The sequence below is a fragment of the Leucopleurus acutus genome (genome assembly GCF_964270905.1).
Source record: "Leucopleurus acutus genome assembly, chromosome: 4".
NCBI classification, from domain to species: Eukaryota; Metazoa; Chordata; class Mammalia; order Artiodactyla; family Delphinidae; genus Leucopleurus; species Leucopleurus acutus.
In genome coordinates, this window is record NC_139146.1 from 69,343,282 (window position 1) to 69,361,585 (window position 18,304).

Here is an 18,304-nt window from a genome sequence, read left to right on the forward strand (position 1 = left end):
TTAGGAAAAGAGAAAATAAATCAGGTCATCTGAAATCCACTTTAAACCAGTTCCTAGGGTAAATCTTTTAAAAAGGCAATGGCTTTTTGGGCATGGGGTGCTTTCTGCCTGCAGTACCACAAGTTAGCAAATGCGTGTCTCTATTAGAGGTCTATAAGCTATGTTGCTATATACATACTGTACATGTTGGTTCACAAATTAGCAGTTATTAGTCAGACTGTACATGGCAAAACAAACCAGGTTTAATGTTGCTATACATCCCAAAGACAACCTGTGTCTAGATTCAAGGACTGACCCCTAATACAGGTTCTCTGTTTAAGTATGTAGCCCAGTAAACTAAATTAAATGTACCAAACAAAACTGGGAAAACTATTCTAGACATTCTGTCAATTTTGCTAACACTGTTGAAGGTTTTCTTGGCTTCAGCTGGCTTGTTTTCCGGCTTCTTGTTGGGCTCTGGCGTGGTTGCACTCTTGGAGATGGTGGAGAGAACTGGGTCTTTTGAAAGATTCGGGGCATAATTGGCAACTGCCACTGCATAAGCATTGTTCTGTATCATGACAGAGGCTTTTTCTTTTTTCTATTGAAAAATACAAGAATTAACAGAATGTGGGTTGAGACTGCTTCTTAATATTTTCCAAACTCCAGTTCAAATTCTGAAGAAAAGTATCTTGATAAGCATCATTATCCATTAGAAAGAAGGAATTTAGGGAAATAAATGTAGTTTATTAAGTCCTAAAACCATGAGGGAGAGGAAACCCCCAGAGTAAATCAATGATATCATTTTCCTGGAGAACCATTTTCTTGTTGTTTACATGGAACACTGACAATCAAAAATACAACTTTAACAAATGACACATTTTTGACTCTTACAAGTCACTCAAATATTTGTTGAATGAATGTGTGAATGAATAAATGAAATGTAGACATAATTTAACATGAGGAATGATCATCTACAGTGAATGATCTCAAATTTTGAATTAATAATTTAATTTCTTTAACTTGATAACAGGATTTCTCCCCTTCATGTCAAAATCATACAGTAATGTTTTACTCAGATGGTAGGAAATTGTATCCATATACAGATGCTAGTGTAATAAATACTAAGAACATAGAAGGAAGATGAAGTACAAACTTTTGGATTTCTGCCTAGCTCATCCACAACATGTTTCTCCTTATACTTCCCAGTTCAGTTCTCACCCACTTTAGTCTGGGTCACAGTTTTCTCCTGCCTGGACCAAGCAGCATTCCTTTGTACTCTTCCACTTGGCTTGACCTCATCCAATCATTAGTCAAACTACAACCCCCATGGGGACTTTTTAAAGACATAAATTGGATGGGGTCACCTGTCTGCTTAAATCTCTTAAATACCATCTCATGGAACTTAGAATAAAATCAACACTTCCTGCCATGGTGTCTTTTTTTGTTCATTATATACCAGTCTCACTGAAATAACTTGCATTTGGAGGACTTCTTTGTTTGATGCCTTTGGCTATGCTACTTCTGATAGGGCCAGAGTAAAGGGACAAAGTAGGTAATTAAATAGTTAATCCCACTAGGGGACTGTAAGTAAAGAAAAAATTATGGGAGACTCCTGTAAGTTAATGAACACTCTAGAAAGTAGGTTTGCTTAGCCACAAAACCAAGCAGGCTTGCTTAGCAACAAAACCATGAAACAGAAGCACGAGACATGCCCCAAAACAATAAAACGATGGTGGCATGAGACCCACATCCTGCCCAGTGAGCTCAGTAAATTAATGTTTCCTAGGACACGTTCCTATATGCACACTAAAAACAAAAATATAAGGAAAGGTGACATACTAAAATCTGAGATGATTTCACATTTTTAGCATAAGTTACTGCCTTTTCGCTCATTTCCATTGAGGCATGACAGTCCCAGCTTGACCATGTAGGGACAAGAAAACTCCCCTGCCTGACATGGAGGAGGAATTGATGATAGAAGCATGACATCTACTCAAGAATGAGGAAGAAGGGGTTTTTTTCCCCCTCCCACTCTTCCTTTGATTATAAAACGGTAGCCTGCTAAGTTCTTGGGGCACAGCACCCTCTGGCCTGCCTGCTTGTAAGCGTCACAAGCATCCTATTCTAATACATCACGTCTTATCTATCTCTTTGTCTCTCACTTAATTCTTTCTGCACTGAGACATAAAGAACCGGAGCTCGGAGTCCCCTGAAATGCCACCTAGTGTTTTCACTTCCTCATCCTGGAATGGCTTCCCTGCATCCCATTTTCCACATGATCAATACCCTCTCATATTGTGGTCTTGGTTGAAGTGTCATTTCCTCAGAAAGTACTTCCTAACCACTCTATCTAATGTCATCCTGGCTCCCCATCTATACTCTTTTAGAGCACCCAGTTTACTTCCATCATGTCATTTTTCAAAATGAGTAAATTCTTTCTTTAGTTGTGTGATTATTTGACTGACATCTTCATTTCCTATTAGAATCTAAGTTCAATGAAGGCTGGTGCTATTTCTGTCTTGTTCACCATTATAACCTTAGCATGATTCCTTCCATGAAGTAGGCAGGTAATATGTAACCAAATTAATGAAACCTGAAAATATTTACTCAACATTAAATAATAATATTTAATGAAACCTGGAAAACTATTTAACTGCACTTCTGTATTAATACAAACTCATTGCTAGTTATCTAAATGCAAACAAATTTGAGCAAGCAATGAATTATCCAAGATAGTGAATAGTGTAAATCAACAGATTTATAGGACCAACTGACCTAGAACAGAATTTCAAGTATCAGTATCTCACAATGTCCAAGTAAAATAAGATAACAAAGGGCCTCTGAAAGCCCAGGAGGATCTGTAAACAGGCCCACGTTTCCTGTCCTTCACTGACACTGGGTTTCTCCCTCACCTCTTTCCCTTGCTGATAAGGCATTCTTCCAGAACTGGCTGGAGGAAAAAAGGAAAAGGGGTAAGGGATTACCATTTGTAGCTTTATGAAAGCTATAAAACAGCTTTTCTCATGTTACACATGGAGGGTAATCCTCAAGCATCTAACTGGTAGCAATGATAACTAACACCCTGTGAGCCCTAGGATGCGTCAGGTTGAGTGTTAAGCCTAAGGGTGTCATTGCTGACAAAATTCACTACTGGATAAGAAGTAAGTTCTATGTTGTAACCCCAAGTTACAAAATCAGAAACAGAAGCTAAAGAGCTTTTGTGACATGACCAGGTCTCCTGTCTACTAAGTGGCTAAAAAAGCACACAAACTCAAATGTGTGTGGCTTCCAAACCTCTGCTTGGAGCATGCCTCCTGACTACCTCTGAGGAAGCTTGTGAGTATCTTTTTCTCAAGATTTTCCAATTGAAGTTTATATTACTAGGTCAACCTTCTAAAAGGACTTTTTAACCCATAAAGTTCTGACATATAGTGTTTATATTGTTATTATTTCAATTATACCTAAACATCACTTAAACTGATATCGAATTGCAGAGATTGGTCAATGCAGAATTCCTAGCAAAGTTCCTGGCACAGGGCAGGCTCAAAAAATGTTTGCTTCATGATAAATGAATGACATCGACTAGAATGATTACTGTGATTATATATATATATAATGTATATAAGCATATAATGTATTTTATAGAATACAATAACCATTTATTAGATTAATAGAAATAGATTCTAATAGTGTGTTCTGCAATTCTATTATGTAATTATCCCAAAAGTCCTCAATTTCAGCATCTATAGATGTAGGAGACTGAGAAATAATAAAATAAGCTCAACTGAAAAACAATGCTGCGGAATTTCCACGTTTGTGGAAACTGTTTCACTTGTGATTGAGACATATAAGAGGGAAGTGGGAAAATATGACTATACACTAAAACAACAAATGATTTATTTTTATACATTATCTGGGGAAAAAAAGTAAATTATGCTGCTGTAGAATCAGTGGATGCCGTTACTTAAGTGGAATGAAAAGGGAAGATAACCCATACTAATGAAACTTTCTTTTTTTTTTTTTTTGCGGTACGTGGGCCTCTCACTGTTGTGGCCTCTCCTGTTGCGGAGCACAGGCTCCGGACGCGCAGGCTCAGCGGCCATGGCTCATGGGCCCAGCCACTCCACGGCATGTGGGTTCCTCCCGGACTGGGGCACGAACCCGTGTCCCCTGCATTGCCAGGCGGACTCTCAACCACTGCGCCACCAGGGAAGCCCTAAACTTTCTATTTTTTAAATGACGTTTTATAAGAATCAGAATATTCTGAGGTTATTACTTTATTAGAGTGTCCAAATATATAATTAAAATGTTAAGTCTGGAAAATTCCTGATTACAGAAATCAAAACATCTTACATCATCGTGGCAAACCAGTTTTGGCTTTCTTGGAGTATTAGATAAAATGAAGTGTTAGTAAATTGAGCAAATGCTCTAGCTAAAATATAGACACCTAGTAGTGAAGTGACCTAGGATATAAATGAAAATAACAATCACATAGTTTCAGAGCTGGAAAGAATCTCAGAGACTGAATAAGGAAATGGAGCTTAGAATAAGGAAATGGAGCTCTCATAAATACAACAGTCTTTGGAGAAAACCCCAGGTTTACAAAGTGGCAAATTTATGCTTTCTACATACCATGTTGCTTTTTTACAGTCATTGTGGCTACTAGAAAGCCCATTACTTGTAAAACAGCAACATGCTCTCTTGTCAGATAATGCTATTGTTAACTGTCTGCTAACCATCCTGACTGAGAAAAGTGATACTTACAGAAGATTGTTTGAAGGTTATACAGTCCATCCACTTCTCTAAGTACTCTAAAGTCTTTCCTTGGATTAAACTGGGCCATGAGAAAGCTATATACTTGGACCATATTAGCTTAGCTCCTTGAAGAATTGCCTTCACTGAGTTGTATATTAATGTAATGCCTTCAGCTTTTATTGAAGGGGACTACAAGAAACATCAATATAAAATTCATTACTGCTTTTACTGGGAAAATGTTGACATTACTTGCAATAGCATCCAACTTTCCCTAATATAAAACCCATATGATATTGTTTAAAAAAGAGATTTTTAGTATAGGACAATCGTTCTTTCTGAGGAAATTTATACATCCATTTTTTGGTTTAAGAAAGATAAGTTTCCCCCATGGTTTACTCTCATAGCCAAGAAGCTCAAGATTTGAATCTCAGCATAATCTAGCTATGAACTACAGTTAATGTTCTGGCCCAAATGGTGGACATATTTGCAGTCTATTTTCCTTCATCCTGATTTTCTACTTCTATTTATATCTTATTATAATAATTTAAGTAATGTATTCTTTTGGTAAACTGCCTGAAATGCTTTTGGAACAAGGCATGATGTTTAAAAATGCGTATAAATGAATAAAAACACCTGAAATACAATGTTTTCTATGAATTGCATGGAGTGAATCACAAAACAATGGCACATTTCATGTTAGTTTGGATATTATGGTACTATGCCTATATTTCAAGTAATTTAATATATAGTGTATTTCCAGAGAATATGCTTTTCTTGGCCAGTGTAGAACAACTGACTCAGATTTAGAAATAAAAACAATCTCGAGACAAAAGGTATTTTTAAAAATTTAATTCAAATAAACTATGTGCTAAATGCTATGTCAGGTATTGGCAGAGAAATAATGAATAAGACAAAACTATTATCCTCTTAGATCAGGTAACGTACTGTTAGAAACAGATTTGTTTATAATAAAAGTATAATTTAATGAGGTTACATAAAAGAAATTCATGCCAGATACTGTAGAAGGATAATGGGAAGATGGCAATTAGATACAATTGGATAGATTTGAAGGAATAAGTAGTTCATCAGTTAGAAAAGAAAGGAGAGGGCATTTTAGCAAGAGGGCTGAACATATCTAATGCCATGGAGATGTGTAGGGGCATGGAATTGGGAGATGTTTTTAATGGCTAGAGGAAGCATATGAGCATGGACTTTAGATTTGTGTTCAATCTTGGATTCACCACTTATTAGATGTGTGATCCTGAGCAAGTAACTTTACTTGACCAATCTTATATTTCCTCATTTCTAACATGGAGATATTCCCAGGCACATACTAGTAAGTGCACAATAAATAACACACACACAAAATTTCTTATTATTCATCATGTAAACAAATATATGAGAAGGCTATATATTTGGACCATATTAGCTGAGCTGCTTGAAGAATTGCTTTCAAAAATTCATTAAAGAACTGAAAAATTAAATGAACAGATTTCTGTTTTAGAAAGATAACTCTGGCACTACTATAGAGGATGGATTAAAGGGAGACATGATTTAGAGATAATGAGGAATAAAGAGTCTCAAAATAATGAGAGATGGCAAGGGCGTGGTCTATGACATATAGGTAGGAGAATGGACACCATTCAATGACTGATTAGGTCTTAAGGGTAACTTCCAAGTTGTTGGTTTCTGAGATTAGGTTTTGCCATGAACTAAGGTATATATGAAAAAAAAATGTAGGCATTTAGGAGATTTTTTGTTTGTTGTTTCTTTCACCTTTTAAAAGAGATATGTAAAGACTGAAATGTCATATTCATGTAGAAATGCCTAAGGAACAGGTTGGATATATGAGCTTGGAAGTTAAAAGAAAGGTATGGAGTATAGCTGTAGATAATAACTGTGGAAGGTAAGATAAAGGTGTTGGCTGTAGTTGTGATTTGGTTATACTTCATTAATTCATACCATATTTATTGAGCAACTAATATATACTAGGCCCTGTGCGAAGGGACAAGGATAAATGATTTATTAAAATAAACATGGTCATTGTTATCATGATCAGTGAAGGAGGTGGTATATAAGCATGCAGTTACAAACTGTGGTAAAGAATTAAATGCAAAAGAGCAGGATACTATACACACTTATAAAGTGATCTAATTATTCAGGGGTGTGGGGAGCAAGTGTTCAGAAATTTCCTGAGCATTGGTATATGTGCTGAAGATGAGTGGGTTTTAACTATTTGGATATAATAAATAATGAACAGTGTTGCTGACATTCCTACAAGTATTGTCAGTAAAATCCTTAAAGTGAGAATCACATATGAATAGTAAAAACAAAAACATAAAATAAATGTAAATGACTATCTTTGGGGATAAACAACAGCAGATGCTAAGGAGATTGGATCTACTCTGAACTCAGGCAAAGAATCTCAAAGAACAGAATGAATAGTGGTAGCTGCCAAGATTTGAGGAAGGAAGTTGATATTCTAAGGCCTGTTTTAAAGGCCTAACAGAAGAGAAAAAGTTGCTGACTTGGGCCTGAAATGGAATCTTGGAGTATAACAGTATTCAGTGGATTCAATAGGGATTCCTTAAGAATGGAAAATTATCTTATCTGAAAATGTAGAGGTCGTTGCTGTCCTTCAGTTATAGGACAATGAATGGAAAGAATTACAGTGAGCTGAGAATTAAACTAGAAGTGAGAATATACACATTATAAGCAATGTTTTCAAAAAGCTTGAATGGAGAAAAAGAGGGTGGAATCTGATAATGGGGGAATGGGTGACATACAATCTGGAGAGAGTTTTGGTTTTGCCTTTATGGTAAATTAAACATATTAAGCATCTTCAGAAACTTAAAGCAAGGAGACAGTTGAAAAGGAGAAGATAGCTTTGAAGAAGTAAAAGAAGAAAATAATAACTGATGCTTCAAGATTGAAAAAGGGACAAGAAGAAAAGAATCAAGAGATGGGGTGGAAGTCTTGAGGAAGTGGAAGAACACTAGGTGTAAGAGAAGGTTCCGGAAGAACTTGGGGGGTTGCATAAGTAGATATTTTCTTATAAGGAAGGGCATAAATATTTGCCCTTCCATATAAGTTAGATTATTTGATCCACCACTACATTTTTAGAATGATAAAATTTTGTTGACTAATTTCACACCTGAGGCTAAAGGTATAGTGTATACACTTGTGCAAGATCACAGAGCAAGGTAGGCTTTGTCTTCTAATAGAGGGCTCAAATGTGTCTTGAATATGAAGTGAGTGGATTTATTTATTTATTTGCAAAAACTAACTTTAAAGATCAACAGAGCACAATCTACATGAAAACTGTATGTTAAATACATATCTCTTTCTTTCAAACATATAATATTAACATGAATCTCTGAGTGATTATTCTTATGAGACAAATTAATACTTGCCAGTTAACAAACCTTTAATAACTTTTTATATACTCTTTGGATTGACAGATAATTTAAGTGCATTTACTCATGTTTACTAACTTCAAAAAAGAGGACTTCCTCCAGTCTGGTTAAACTGAAAGGATGCCAATTTGGCTGATGGATAAAAACTTTGTATTTCAGGAGAATTATTGTTCTCCACTTAATTAAATCTAAGGATAACTAAAGCAGAGGTAAATTGCACTGAAATATTTTTTTTAGGCATATGTGCTAGTTTGGGGCACTATACTAGATTTCCTTTTAGTTCTAAGGACCTGGTTACTTCCAAGGTAGGTTTAGGAAATACCTCCCCAGATTCATTTCAATCATGAAAATGGATTGAGTACCCATTGATAAATTCACCACTGTAAAGTTTTAAAAGTCTTTCCGTGAAGGCAAAGAAGTCTTCTCATTGGTATTACATTGCCAGATTTAACATCAGAAACTTATTTATTCTTTTATTCAACAAAACTTTCTGAAGTGCTTACTAAGTGACTGGCACTGTGCTTGGCACTCTAGCTGTGGAAAAGTGATTAAGAACAAGCAAGGTGCCTGATATAATGTTCCCTTTAACTTATCCACTGAACTTGAACCACTTATTACTGAAATAATACAAATTTGTTAGTTGTTTTCCTGCAAATTAGGTTGGAACATAAATGATTTCAACCTAGATTTAGCTTCACTATGTGTGATCTGCTATGTGGGTGGAGTTAAATCCAGTATTCATCAGTAGTAGGTTATTGCTTTTAGAATGCATTATCAAGAATGTGTTTTTCGCATTTATAGGTACTTCTCTTTTCCAAGTTCAGGGGGTGAGAAGGCATATTATTTGATATGCCAAATCACAATATCAATTTGATTGACACCCTCATCGCATTAAAAATAATATATCAGTATATTTCTACACAGGGCATTTACACTACAAACCACTATTTATCTTTTGTGACATATTTACAAAGCATTTTATCTTCAAAAAAAGTTAGTATGAAAGTGCATGTGTAACTAATATAAAAAGAAGTAATTGCATAGATAGCAATGGAAAAGCAGTATATTTTATGGGGAATGAAAACATCAATCAACAGTAAAATGCAATGGAAATGGTAAAATAACCTAGAAGTTAAGCATGGAAAATTAATCAGATTCCCTTTAATATTTACTCATTGGCTATTAGTATACAAAACAGCTTATAAAATGAAATAAACCAGCAGTCTTATGAGAACTTTTACAGTTTACAAAATTAGGGAAAAAGAGCAAGACTTTTAAACTATAACGTCAACTGTTTGTACACTTTAACTGCAATATTGTCATAGAAATTTGAAAAGAAAAATTTGTATTCAAATAACTGAAAAGGAAAATCAGCAAGTATGTTATTCCAAATTTAATGGAAGGGTATTCAGGTAGATATTTTATTAAAAAGGAGCCCTCCAAGTAGAACTTTTTACTATTATTAAGACTACATTATATCTCATTGTGACATATACAAAACCTCCTCTTAAGACAGATGAATAATAATCTATAGACTAAGAAAGGAAATGGCTATTTATCAATGCACAAAACTCCCACTTCCTTCAGTACTTGAAACCTAAAAATAGACACCTGAAATAATTACCAAAGAAGTTAATCTTCAAAACAAATACTTTTTCTCTTATAGACTTCAGGAGCAACTTAAAATGTCTAGGCATTTCTACCTAGTTACTTATTCCATACAACATGGGAGAGATTACGATGCTGCCAGTCTTTTACATCCAAGCAACAGAGATGGGGGTAGGTGAAGAGTAACTCAGCCCACTTGATAGGGCCTAAAATTCTATAACTGGGAAAGTTAATGCCCACTTTTCTTTTCCAAATCTTTTCCCTATAAACCAGCGTGGTTAAGAGCATGAATTTAATGGTCAGGCAGATCTGGGTTTAAGTATACTTATTAACTTGTGTGAGCTTGAACATGTAAATAACCTCACTAAGCCATCCATAGCTTCTTCATCAGAAAAAAATGAGAATTAAAAAGAAACCGTAGTTATAAAGTTGTAAAGATTACATGAGAGAACATGTCTAAAAAACTTAGCACAGTGCCTGACACACAGAGCTCAAAAGATGCTAGGAAGTGGTTTTAACAGAAGTAATACTACCAGCACTCCTAAAGGATTTCAGGCAAGAGCGTACTTTGAAAGAAATCTTTTATGTTTGAATGTTCTTAATGTCAGTTTTGAGGAACAGTATCTGTTGCAAGCTAAATCTGTTGGAGGATTCTCTTAATCACGGTGAGAAGGAAGTTCTCACTTACCTTGTCATTTACTACACTCTTTCCATCCCAAGCCCATCCTCTTTTGGTGAAGTAATTAACAGTTGCAAATTCAATTAGAGCAGAGAACACAAATGCATAACAAACAGCAATAAACCAGTCCATGGCAGTTGCATAAGCCACTTTGGGGAGAGAATTCCGAGCACTGATGCTTAGAGTTGTCATTGTTAGAACAGTTGTTACTCCTGCAGAAAGATAGGAAGCAAAAACATCAACAAATACCAGCAGGACAGCATTGGAAATACTTTTTTTTTTCTTTCCCAAAGGTACTTTCAGTGCCACCTCTAGCCATTAAAAAAGCAAACAAAAATCTTCAGAAAGAAAACAGTGCAAAGTTAATTATTGTAAATGGTTATTATACTTTTTGAAGTGATGACTCTGAAATGCTTTCATTTTCCATTTTTGTTTGTATGAATCTCCTTTTTCTCTTAAATACCGTTGAGGTTAGAAAGACTGGTGAAACTGAAATAGAATTCCCTATGAGGAAAGAAGGACTTGAAATTGACCAATTGTCCATTAACATTAATTAAAAAAAAATCTTTCACAAAGCCTCACATTAATTTGTTCATCATTTATTTGAATCATTCTAAGCAGACGACCAATCATCCACACTAGTAGTCACAATAGAACTATGATTAAGAAGTTCTTCATTCTAAGTATAGCTACCTAAGGATGAAATTAATTCTGGATTGCCTAGCATTGTGAGGACATAATTTCTTTCATAATGTAGCTTAGAATCTTCAGAAAATAAAACAAGCAACTAAATCCCAAACCTTATAAAATTTAAATCACTAAAAAGGTATATTATATACCTTTGTTGGTTTAATAAATAATTTCGTTCCTTGCATTATAAAGCTTTTCTGCCTATAGTCTGGGAAGTCACAGTGGTTAAGTAAAAAGAAAGCAATAACTCAGAAGCCAGTCACAGTATCAGCAGGTCAAAATGTCTACAATTACCTGTTTTATCAGAGATTCAAGAGAGGATTAATTATGTACATAGGGGATACATTAAATTAAAAGACAATTGAAATGTTAAAGAAATGTTCATTCATATACTGAAATTTTTTATATTTTATTTTTTAGTTTCCCTTAGGATAAATAAAACAGCCTTTTTTCTCACTTACCATAGAGTTAGAAGTTCAAAATAGCAATAATTCTATTTAATCATGAGTGAATGCATCTGGGAATATGATGGTAGTAGTAGGGATAAAAAGTAGAAAAATAAATTTATCTCACCTGCTGCTGAGTCAATATTAAAAAACACATTTACAGAAATACATTGTGTTTGCATGCATCAAACTGTGAAAGGTTTTAGATGGTGTCTTCTTTCGAGAATTTGGTAGAGGAGAATAATTATATAGAACACATGCCAGATACACCTACACATACCCACAAACACAACCATATCTACCTGTACACACACACACACACACACACACACACACACACACATATATATACATGGCAATGCAAATGATGAATCAATATATGAAACTATATTTAACTTCACCAGCAGTCAAGGAAGAGAAAAGCAATAATGAGATATTTTCAAAACAATATTATTTTCAAAACAATATTAACAGCAAAACAATATTAACAGCAAAACAATATTTCAAAACAATATTAACAGCAAAATGTTAGCAAAACTTTAAAAGATTGATACTATCCTGGCATTGAAGAGGATGTGGGGCAATTGACATTCTCTTTAATAGGGATTACAAATATCTAAGAGACTGTTGCCTAATCTGAGGTCATAAAGATTTAGGCCTATATTTTCTTTCGAGTTTTATAGTCTTAGTTCTTACATTTAGGTCTTTGGTCCTTTTTGAGGTGATTTTTGTGTATGGTAGATGTCCAAATTCATTCTTTCTCATGTGGATAGCCAGTGGACCCAGCAACATTTGCTGAAAAGACTTTTCTTTCCCCATTAAATGATCGTAGCACTGTTGATGAAATCAATTGATCATAGATATATGGATTTACTCTGGACTTTCAATTCTATTTCATTAATCTACATGTCTGTCCTTATGCAAATTTCACAGTTTTGATAACTTACAGCTTTAGAGTAAGTGCTGAAATTGGGAAGCAGGAGTTCTCCAAATTTCTTATTCTATTTAAAGATTGTTTTAGCTTTTCAGGGTCCCTTACACTTTCCTATGATTTTATGGTCAGTTGCTCATTTTTTCAAAAATGGTCACTGGAGTTTTGATAGGTATTGCATTGAATCCCTTGTTTGGGGAAGTATTACCATCTTAACTACATTAAGTCTTCCAATTCCCAAACATGGGATACATATCTATCCCTTTTAATCACATATACATATATCATCTCCATTTATTTAGAACTTTAATTTCTTTCGGCAACATTTTTTTTTTTTTTTTTTTTGTGGTACGCGGGCCTCTCACTGCGTGGCCTCTCCCGTTGTGGAGCACAGGCTCCGGACGCGCAGGCTCAGCGGCCATGGCTCACGGGCCCAGCCGCTCCGCGGCGTGTGGGATCCTCCCAGACCGGGGCACGAATCCGTGTCTCCTGCATCGGCAGGCGGACTCTCAACCACTGCGCCACCAGGGAAGCCCTCGCAACATTTTATAGTTCTCAGTATACAAGTTTTTCATCTTTAAACTTAAATTTATTTATAGGCATTTTATTCATTTGGCTGTTACATAACTAAAAATAGCTTCTTCTTAATTTCCTTTTCAGATTGTTCATTGCTACTATATACAAACAAAACTGATTTTTTTAATGTTGAGCTTGTACCCCGAAACTTTGCTGAATGTATTAGATCTAATAGTTTTTATGTGGCTTAATAAAAGTTTTCTATGTATAAGAACATGTGATCATGTGATCTGCAAATAGAGTTTTACTTCTTCCTTTCCAAATTGGATGCCTTTTATTTGTTTTTCTTGCCTAACTGCCCTAACTAAAGCCTGAAGTATGATGTTGAATAGAATTAGTGAAAGCAGACATCCTTGTCTAGTTCCTGATGTTAGAGCAAAAACTTTTAATCTTTCACCTCTAAGTGTGATGTTAGCTTTTCTTTGATCCTCTTTGTTGGGTTAAAAAGTCCTTTTCTAGTGCCAGTTTGTTGACTGTTTTTATCATGAAATGTGTTTCATTTTGTTTTTCAGAATCTACTGAGATGATTTTGTGTTTTTTCATATTTCATAAATATGTTTGGTATTACATTGATTGCTTTTTGTATGTTGAACCAACCTTACATTCCTGAGGTAAACTCTACTTGGTCACAGTGCACAATCCTTTGTATATGTGGCTGGTTTCAGTTTGTTAGTTTCTTGTTGAGGACATTAACATCTATATTCATAAGGGATGTTGATCTGCAGGGTTTTTTATTTCCCTTGTGATTTCTTTGTCTGGTTTTGGTATCTTGGCAAAATGGCTCTATAGAATGAGTCAAGAAGTTCCCTCATCTATTTTTTCAAAGAGTTTGAGAAAGAATGGTGTTAGTTCTTTCAATATTTGGTAGAATTAACCAGGAAAGCCATCAACCTTAGGCTTTTATAGATTTTTTTGATTACCCACTTCATGGCTTTACTTGTTATAGATTTATTCAGACTCTTCAGTCAACTTTGGTAACTTTCTGATTTGAGGAATTCGTCCAAGTTATATAATTTTTTGGCATACAGTTGTTCACAGGTTCCCTTATAATTCTTTTTATTTCTACAAGGTCAGTTGTAATATGCCCTCTTATTTTCTGATTTTAAAATTTTGAGTCTTCTCTCTTTTTTATCTTGATCAGTCTAGCTAAAGTAAAGACAATTTTGTTGACATTTTCAAAAACCAACTTATGGTTCTATGTTGATATTCTCTATTGTTATTTCCTTTCTCTATTCCATTTAGCTCTGTTCTAATTTTTATTAATTCCCTCCTTCTTACTTTGGGTTGCATATGCACTTTTTTTTTTTTTTTTAGTTTTTAAGGTGGAAAGTCAGAATATTAATTTGAGATCCAAAAAAAAATAATGTAGATGTTTACAACCATAAAATTCTCTTTGAGAAATGCCTTTGTTGTATCCCACAAGTTACAGTATGTTGTATTTTTATTTCCATCCATTCTAAAGTATTTTCTACCATCTCTTGTGATTTCTTCTTTGACCCAATGGTTATTTAGACGTTTCTTATTTAATTTCTACATATTTGTAAATTTTCAAATTTTTATCTATTATTGATTTCTAATTTCATTCCATTGTGGTCAGAGAACATGCATTGTATGATTTCAATCTTTAAATTTATTGAGAATTGTTTGTGGACTAATGCATTGTCTTCCTGAAGAATGTTCCATGTACACTTAAGAAGAATGTACATTCTGCTTTTTTTGGGTGGAGTATTCTATAGATGTCTGCTAGATATGGCTGGCTTATACTGACATTCAAGTCTTCTATCTTCTAGTTCTAGCCACTATTGAAAGTGGGGCATTGAACTCTTCAACTATCATTTTTGGACTGTTAATTTCTCCCTTCAATTTTGTCATTATAGTCATGTATTTTTAGGCTTTTTTGTTGGGTCCATATACATTTATAATTGTTATAACTTCTTGATTGACTCTTTTATCATTATTTTATATTCTTACTTGCCTCTGGGAAAGTTTATTGTTTCAAAATCCATTTTGTCTGTTATCAGTGTGGACAGTCAAGCTCTTTTTTTGGTTATATACTATTTCCATCCTTTTATTTTACCCTTATTTGTATCTTTGAATTTATAGTTAGTCTCTTGTAGACAGCATATAGTAGGATCATGTTTTATTTTTTGTTTTCTATCCATTCAGCCAATTTCTGCATTTTAACTGATGGATTTAATCTATTCACATATAGCATAATTTCTGGTAAGAGAAAAGTTACTTCTGCCATTTTCTATTTATTTTCTATAGGTATTTTATATTTTTATTTCTTAGTTCCTTCATTACTTCCTTATCTTGTGTTAGATATTTTTTAATGTACCATTTTAATTCCCTTGCTATTTCTTTTACTATATGTGTTTGAGTTACTCTCTTAGTGTTTGCCCTTGGGGATTAAAATGTCTAATTTGAATTAATACCAGCTAAATATCAAGAGTATACTAAAAATTGCTCCTTTATAGCCCCATGCCCCTCTTTATGCTGTTATTATCACAAATTACATTTTTACATTGTGTGCCCATCAATATAGATGTACAATTCTTGCTTTGTGCAGTTGTCTTTCAAATCAGAAATAAGGACTTACAAACAAAAAAATACATATTTATACTGTCTTTTATATTCACCTGTTATTATCTATTTCTTTCTGTGGATTTGAGTTACTATCCTTTCATTTCAGCCTTAATGGTTTTCTTTAGCATTTCTTGTGTGACAGTTCTGCCATTGACAAAACTCACTCATTTTTTGTTTATCTGGGAATATCTTAATTTTTGAAGTGTAGTTTTGATGGATATAGAGTTCTTGTTTGAGAAACTTTTTCTTTTGACACTTGGAATATGATATCTTACTGTCTCCCAGCCTCCATGCTTTCTGATGATTCGTTAGCTGTTAATCATATTAAGAGTTCTCTTTACATGAGGCATCACTTTTCTCTAAATGGTTTCAAGATTCTCTTTTTTTCCAGTTTGATTCTGATGTATCTATTCATGGGTCTCTTTAAATTTATTCTATTGCTGGTTTACTGAGCTTCTTGAATGTGTTGACTTGTGTTTTTCATTAAATTTGAAAGTCTTTAGTCACTATTTCTTCAAATATTTTTAAAACCTTTATCTCTCTCCTTTCCTTCTGTGACTACCATTATACATATACTGACATGCTTGATAATATGCCTCAGGTGTCTTGGGCACTGATTATTTTTCCTCATTTTTTTCCTTTCTGTTCCTCATACTTAAGAATCTTAATTGACCTATCTCTGAATTCAGTGATTCCTTCTTCTGACTGCTTAAATCTAATGTTAAGTTCTTCTAGTAAATTTTTCTTTTCAGTTATGGTACTTTTGAATTACAGAATTTCTATCTGTTTACTTTTTATAATTTCTATCTATTGATTTGATATTTTCTGGTGAGACATCATTATTATACTCTTCTTTCATTCTTTAGACATGGTTTCCTTTAGCTCTTCTATTTTAACTAATGTAGCTTATTTAAAGTCTTTGTCTACTTAGCCCAACACCTGGGCTTCCTTAGGTACAGTTTCTAATGAATCTTTTTTTTTGGTAAATGGGCTATACTTTTTTTTTTTTTAATTTGCAGAACTTATATTTTTGTTGTAAACTGGATTTCTTTTGTTTTTGTTTTTGTTTCCAGTACGTGGGCCTCTCACTGTTGTGGCCTCTCCCGTTGCGGAGCACAGGCTCCGGACGCGTAGAATCAGCGGCCATGGCTCACGGGCCCAGCCATTCCGCGGCATGTGGGATCTTCCCGGACCGGGGCACGAACCCGTGTCCCCTGCATCGGCAGGCGGACTCTCAACCACTGAGCCACCAGGGAAGCCCATAAACTGGACTTTGAATACTGTAATGTGGCAATTCTGGAAATCATATTCTTGCCCTCTCCAGGGTCTTTTGTCAATTGCTACTTGTTGTATTTATTGTCTCTGTTTGTTTAGTGACTTTTCTTAACTAATTCTATAAAGTCTGTATTCTTTTCATTTGGGATCACTTAAGTCTCTGTTTTCTTAGCTTAGTAGTCATCTAATGATTGCATAGATTTTTGCTGAAACACTTGAAACCAAAAAAACTCTCAGTCTTTGTCAGGTGATTCTGTGTGCAGGTTGGGATATGTCTTCATCATTCAACCAGGCAGTTTACAACTCTGCCTTCGCATCCACTTCCTGCTTGTATAGAGGCTCAAGGTCAACAAGAGGGGAGAGCTTTGGGCTTCCTCAGTCTTTTTTTGTGTATTCACATAGCTCTATGTATGCATGTGGCCTTCTAGATTCCAGGAAATATGTCAGTGCTTTTCAAATCACTTATGTACAATTCATTCACCAGCTTTTCCTCTCAAACCTTTTGGTCAGCCCATTGTTTGCCCCAGATGTTATCCAATGCCTCAGGCAGAAGCAGCTAAAATATTTGCCTGGAAATGCTTTCAGTATGCATCCTTCAGGTGGTAGCTTTGGCACTGGGGGAATTCTGAGTCAAATGAAATAAAAACAAGCTTTTTGAGAAGATCTTCCAGGGAGGCATAATACAGATGAAGTAATGACAATTCTTTTTGGATGAGCTCCATTTTCCTCCTTCTGGTACCAGGAATTCAGGCTTTATTTTCAAGACTACCATTTAGGTAGGGAGTGGGTATGGGACTAGTGTAAGTTGCAACACCATAAAGATTACTATTCTTTACCAAGATTCTACCATTTTTCTTGAATACATGTACTCAGGGTTGCAAGCTGTTGGCTAGTTTCCAAAGTTCTGAAAAAGCTGATTTTAACAGTTTTACCAGTTTCTTATTGCTTTTATGAAGATGTGGGATTTTAGTATTTCTTATTCCACAGTTTTCGGTGATGTCACTTCTAACATTTTGAGGGTCTACCCTGAGACCTAGGAGTTATCTTTCTAGATAAGCCAGGGCAGTATAAAATACTGGATAACAGTATAGATATTTCCTCAGAAGGCCTTATCATCAGATGGCTTGGGTTTGAATTCTGGCTCCATTACTTGCTGCCTGTGTGATTTTGAGCAAGTTTCTCAACTATTCTCATTACGTTCATCTTCAAAATAGAATTTTAGACTATATCTACTTCAGAAGAACGTTGTGAAGGTTAAGTATGCATTTACCACAAAGCCTGGAACATTGTAGGAATTTATTAAATGTTACTTATTTTACTTCTCTTTTTCGTTGTTATTACTATTACGTCTATCAGAAAT

General features: G+C 34.7%; 1 protein-coding gene across 2 annotated transcripts in view; it reads right to left on the minus strand.

Annotated features, from left to right (window-relative positions):
* Nucleotides 1-283: 283 nt before the first annotated feature.
* GABRA2 (gamma-aminobutyric acid type A receptor subunit alpha2) overlaps nucleotides 284-18,304 on the minus strand; it is a gene marked incomplete at both ends in the record, with an annotated part of 120,040 nt that continues 102,019 nt past the window's right edge. Inside the window, 3 exons of one of the 2 annotated variants that reach the window (XM_082838555.1) lie at nucleotides 284-580; nucleotides 4,747-4,926; nucleotides 10,450-10,652. In XM_082838555.1, coding sequence (XP_082694681.1) covers nucleotides 284-580; nucleotides 4,747-4,926; nucleotides 10,450-10,652 — 680 coding nt within the window. The remainder of the gene's footprint in view (nucleotides 581-4,746; nucleotides 4,927-10,449; nucleotides 10,653-18,304) is intronic. The other variant, XM_082838556.1, reaches the window with a different exon arrangement.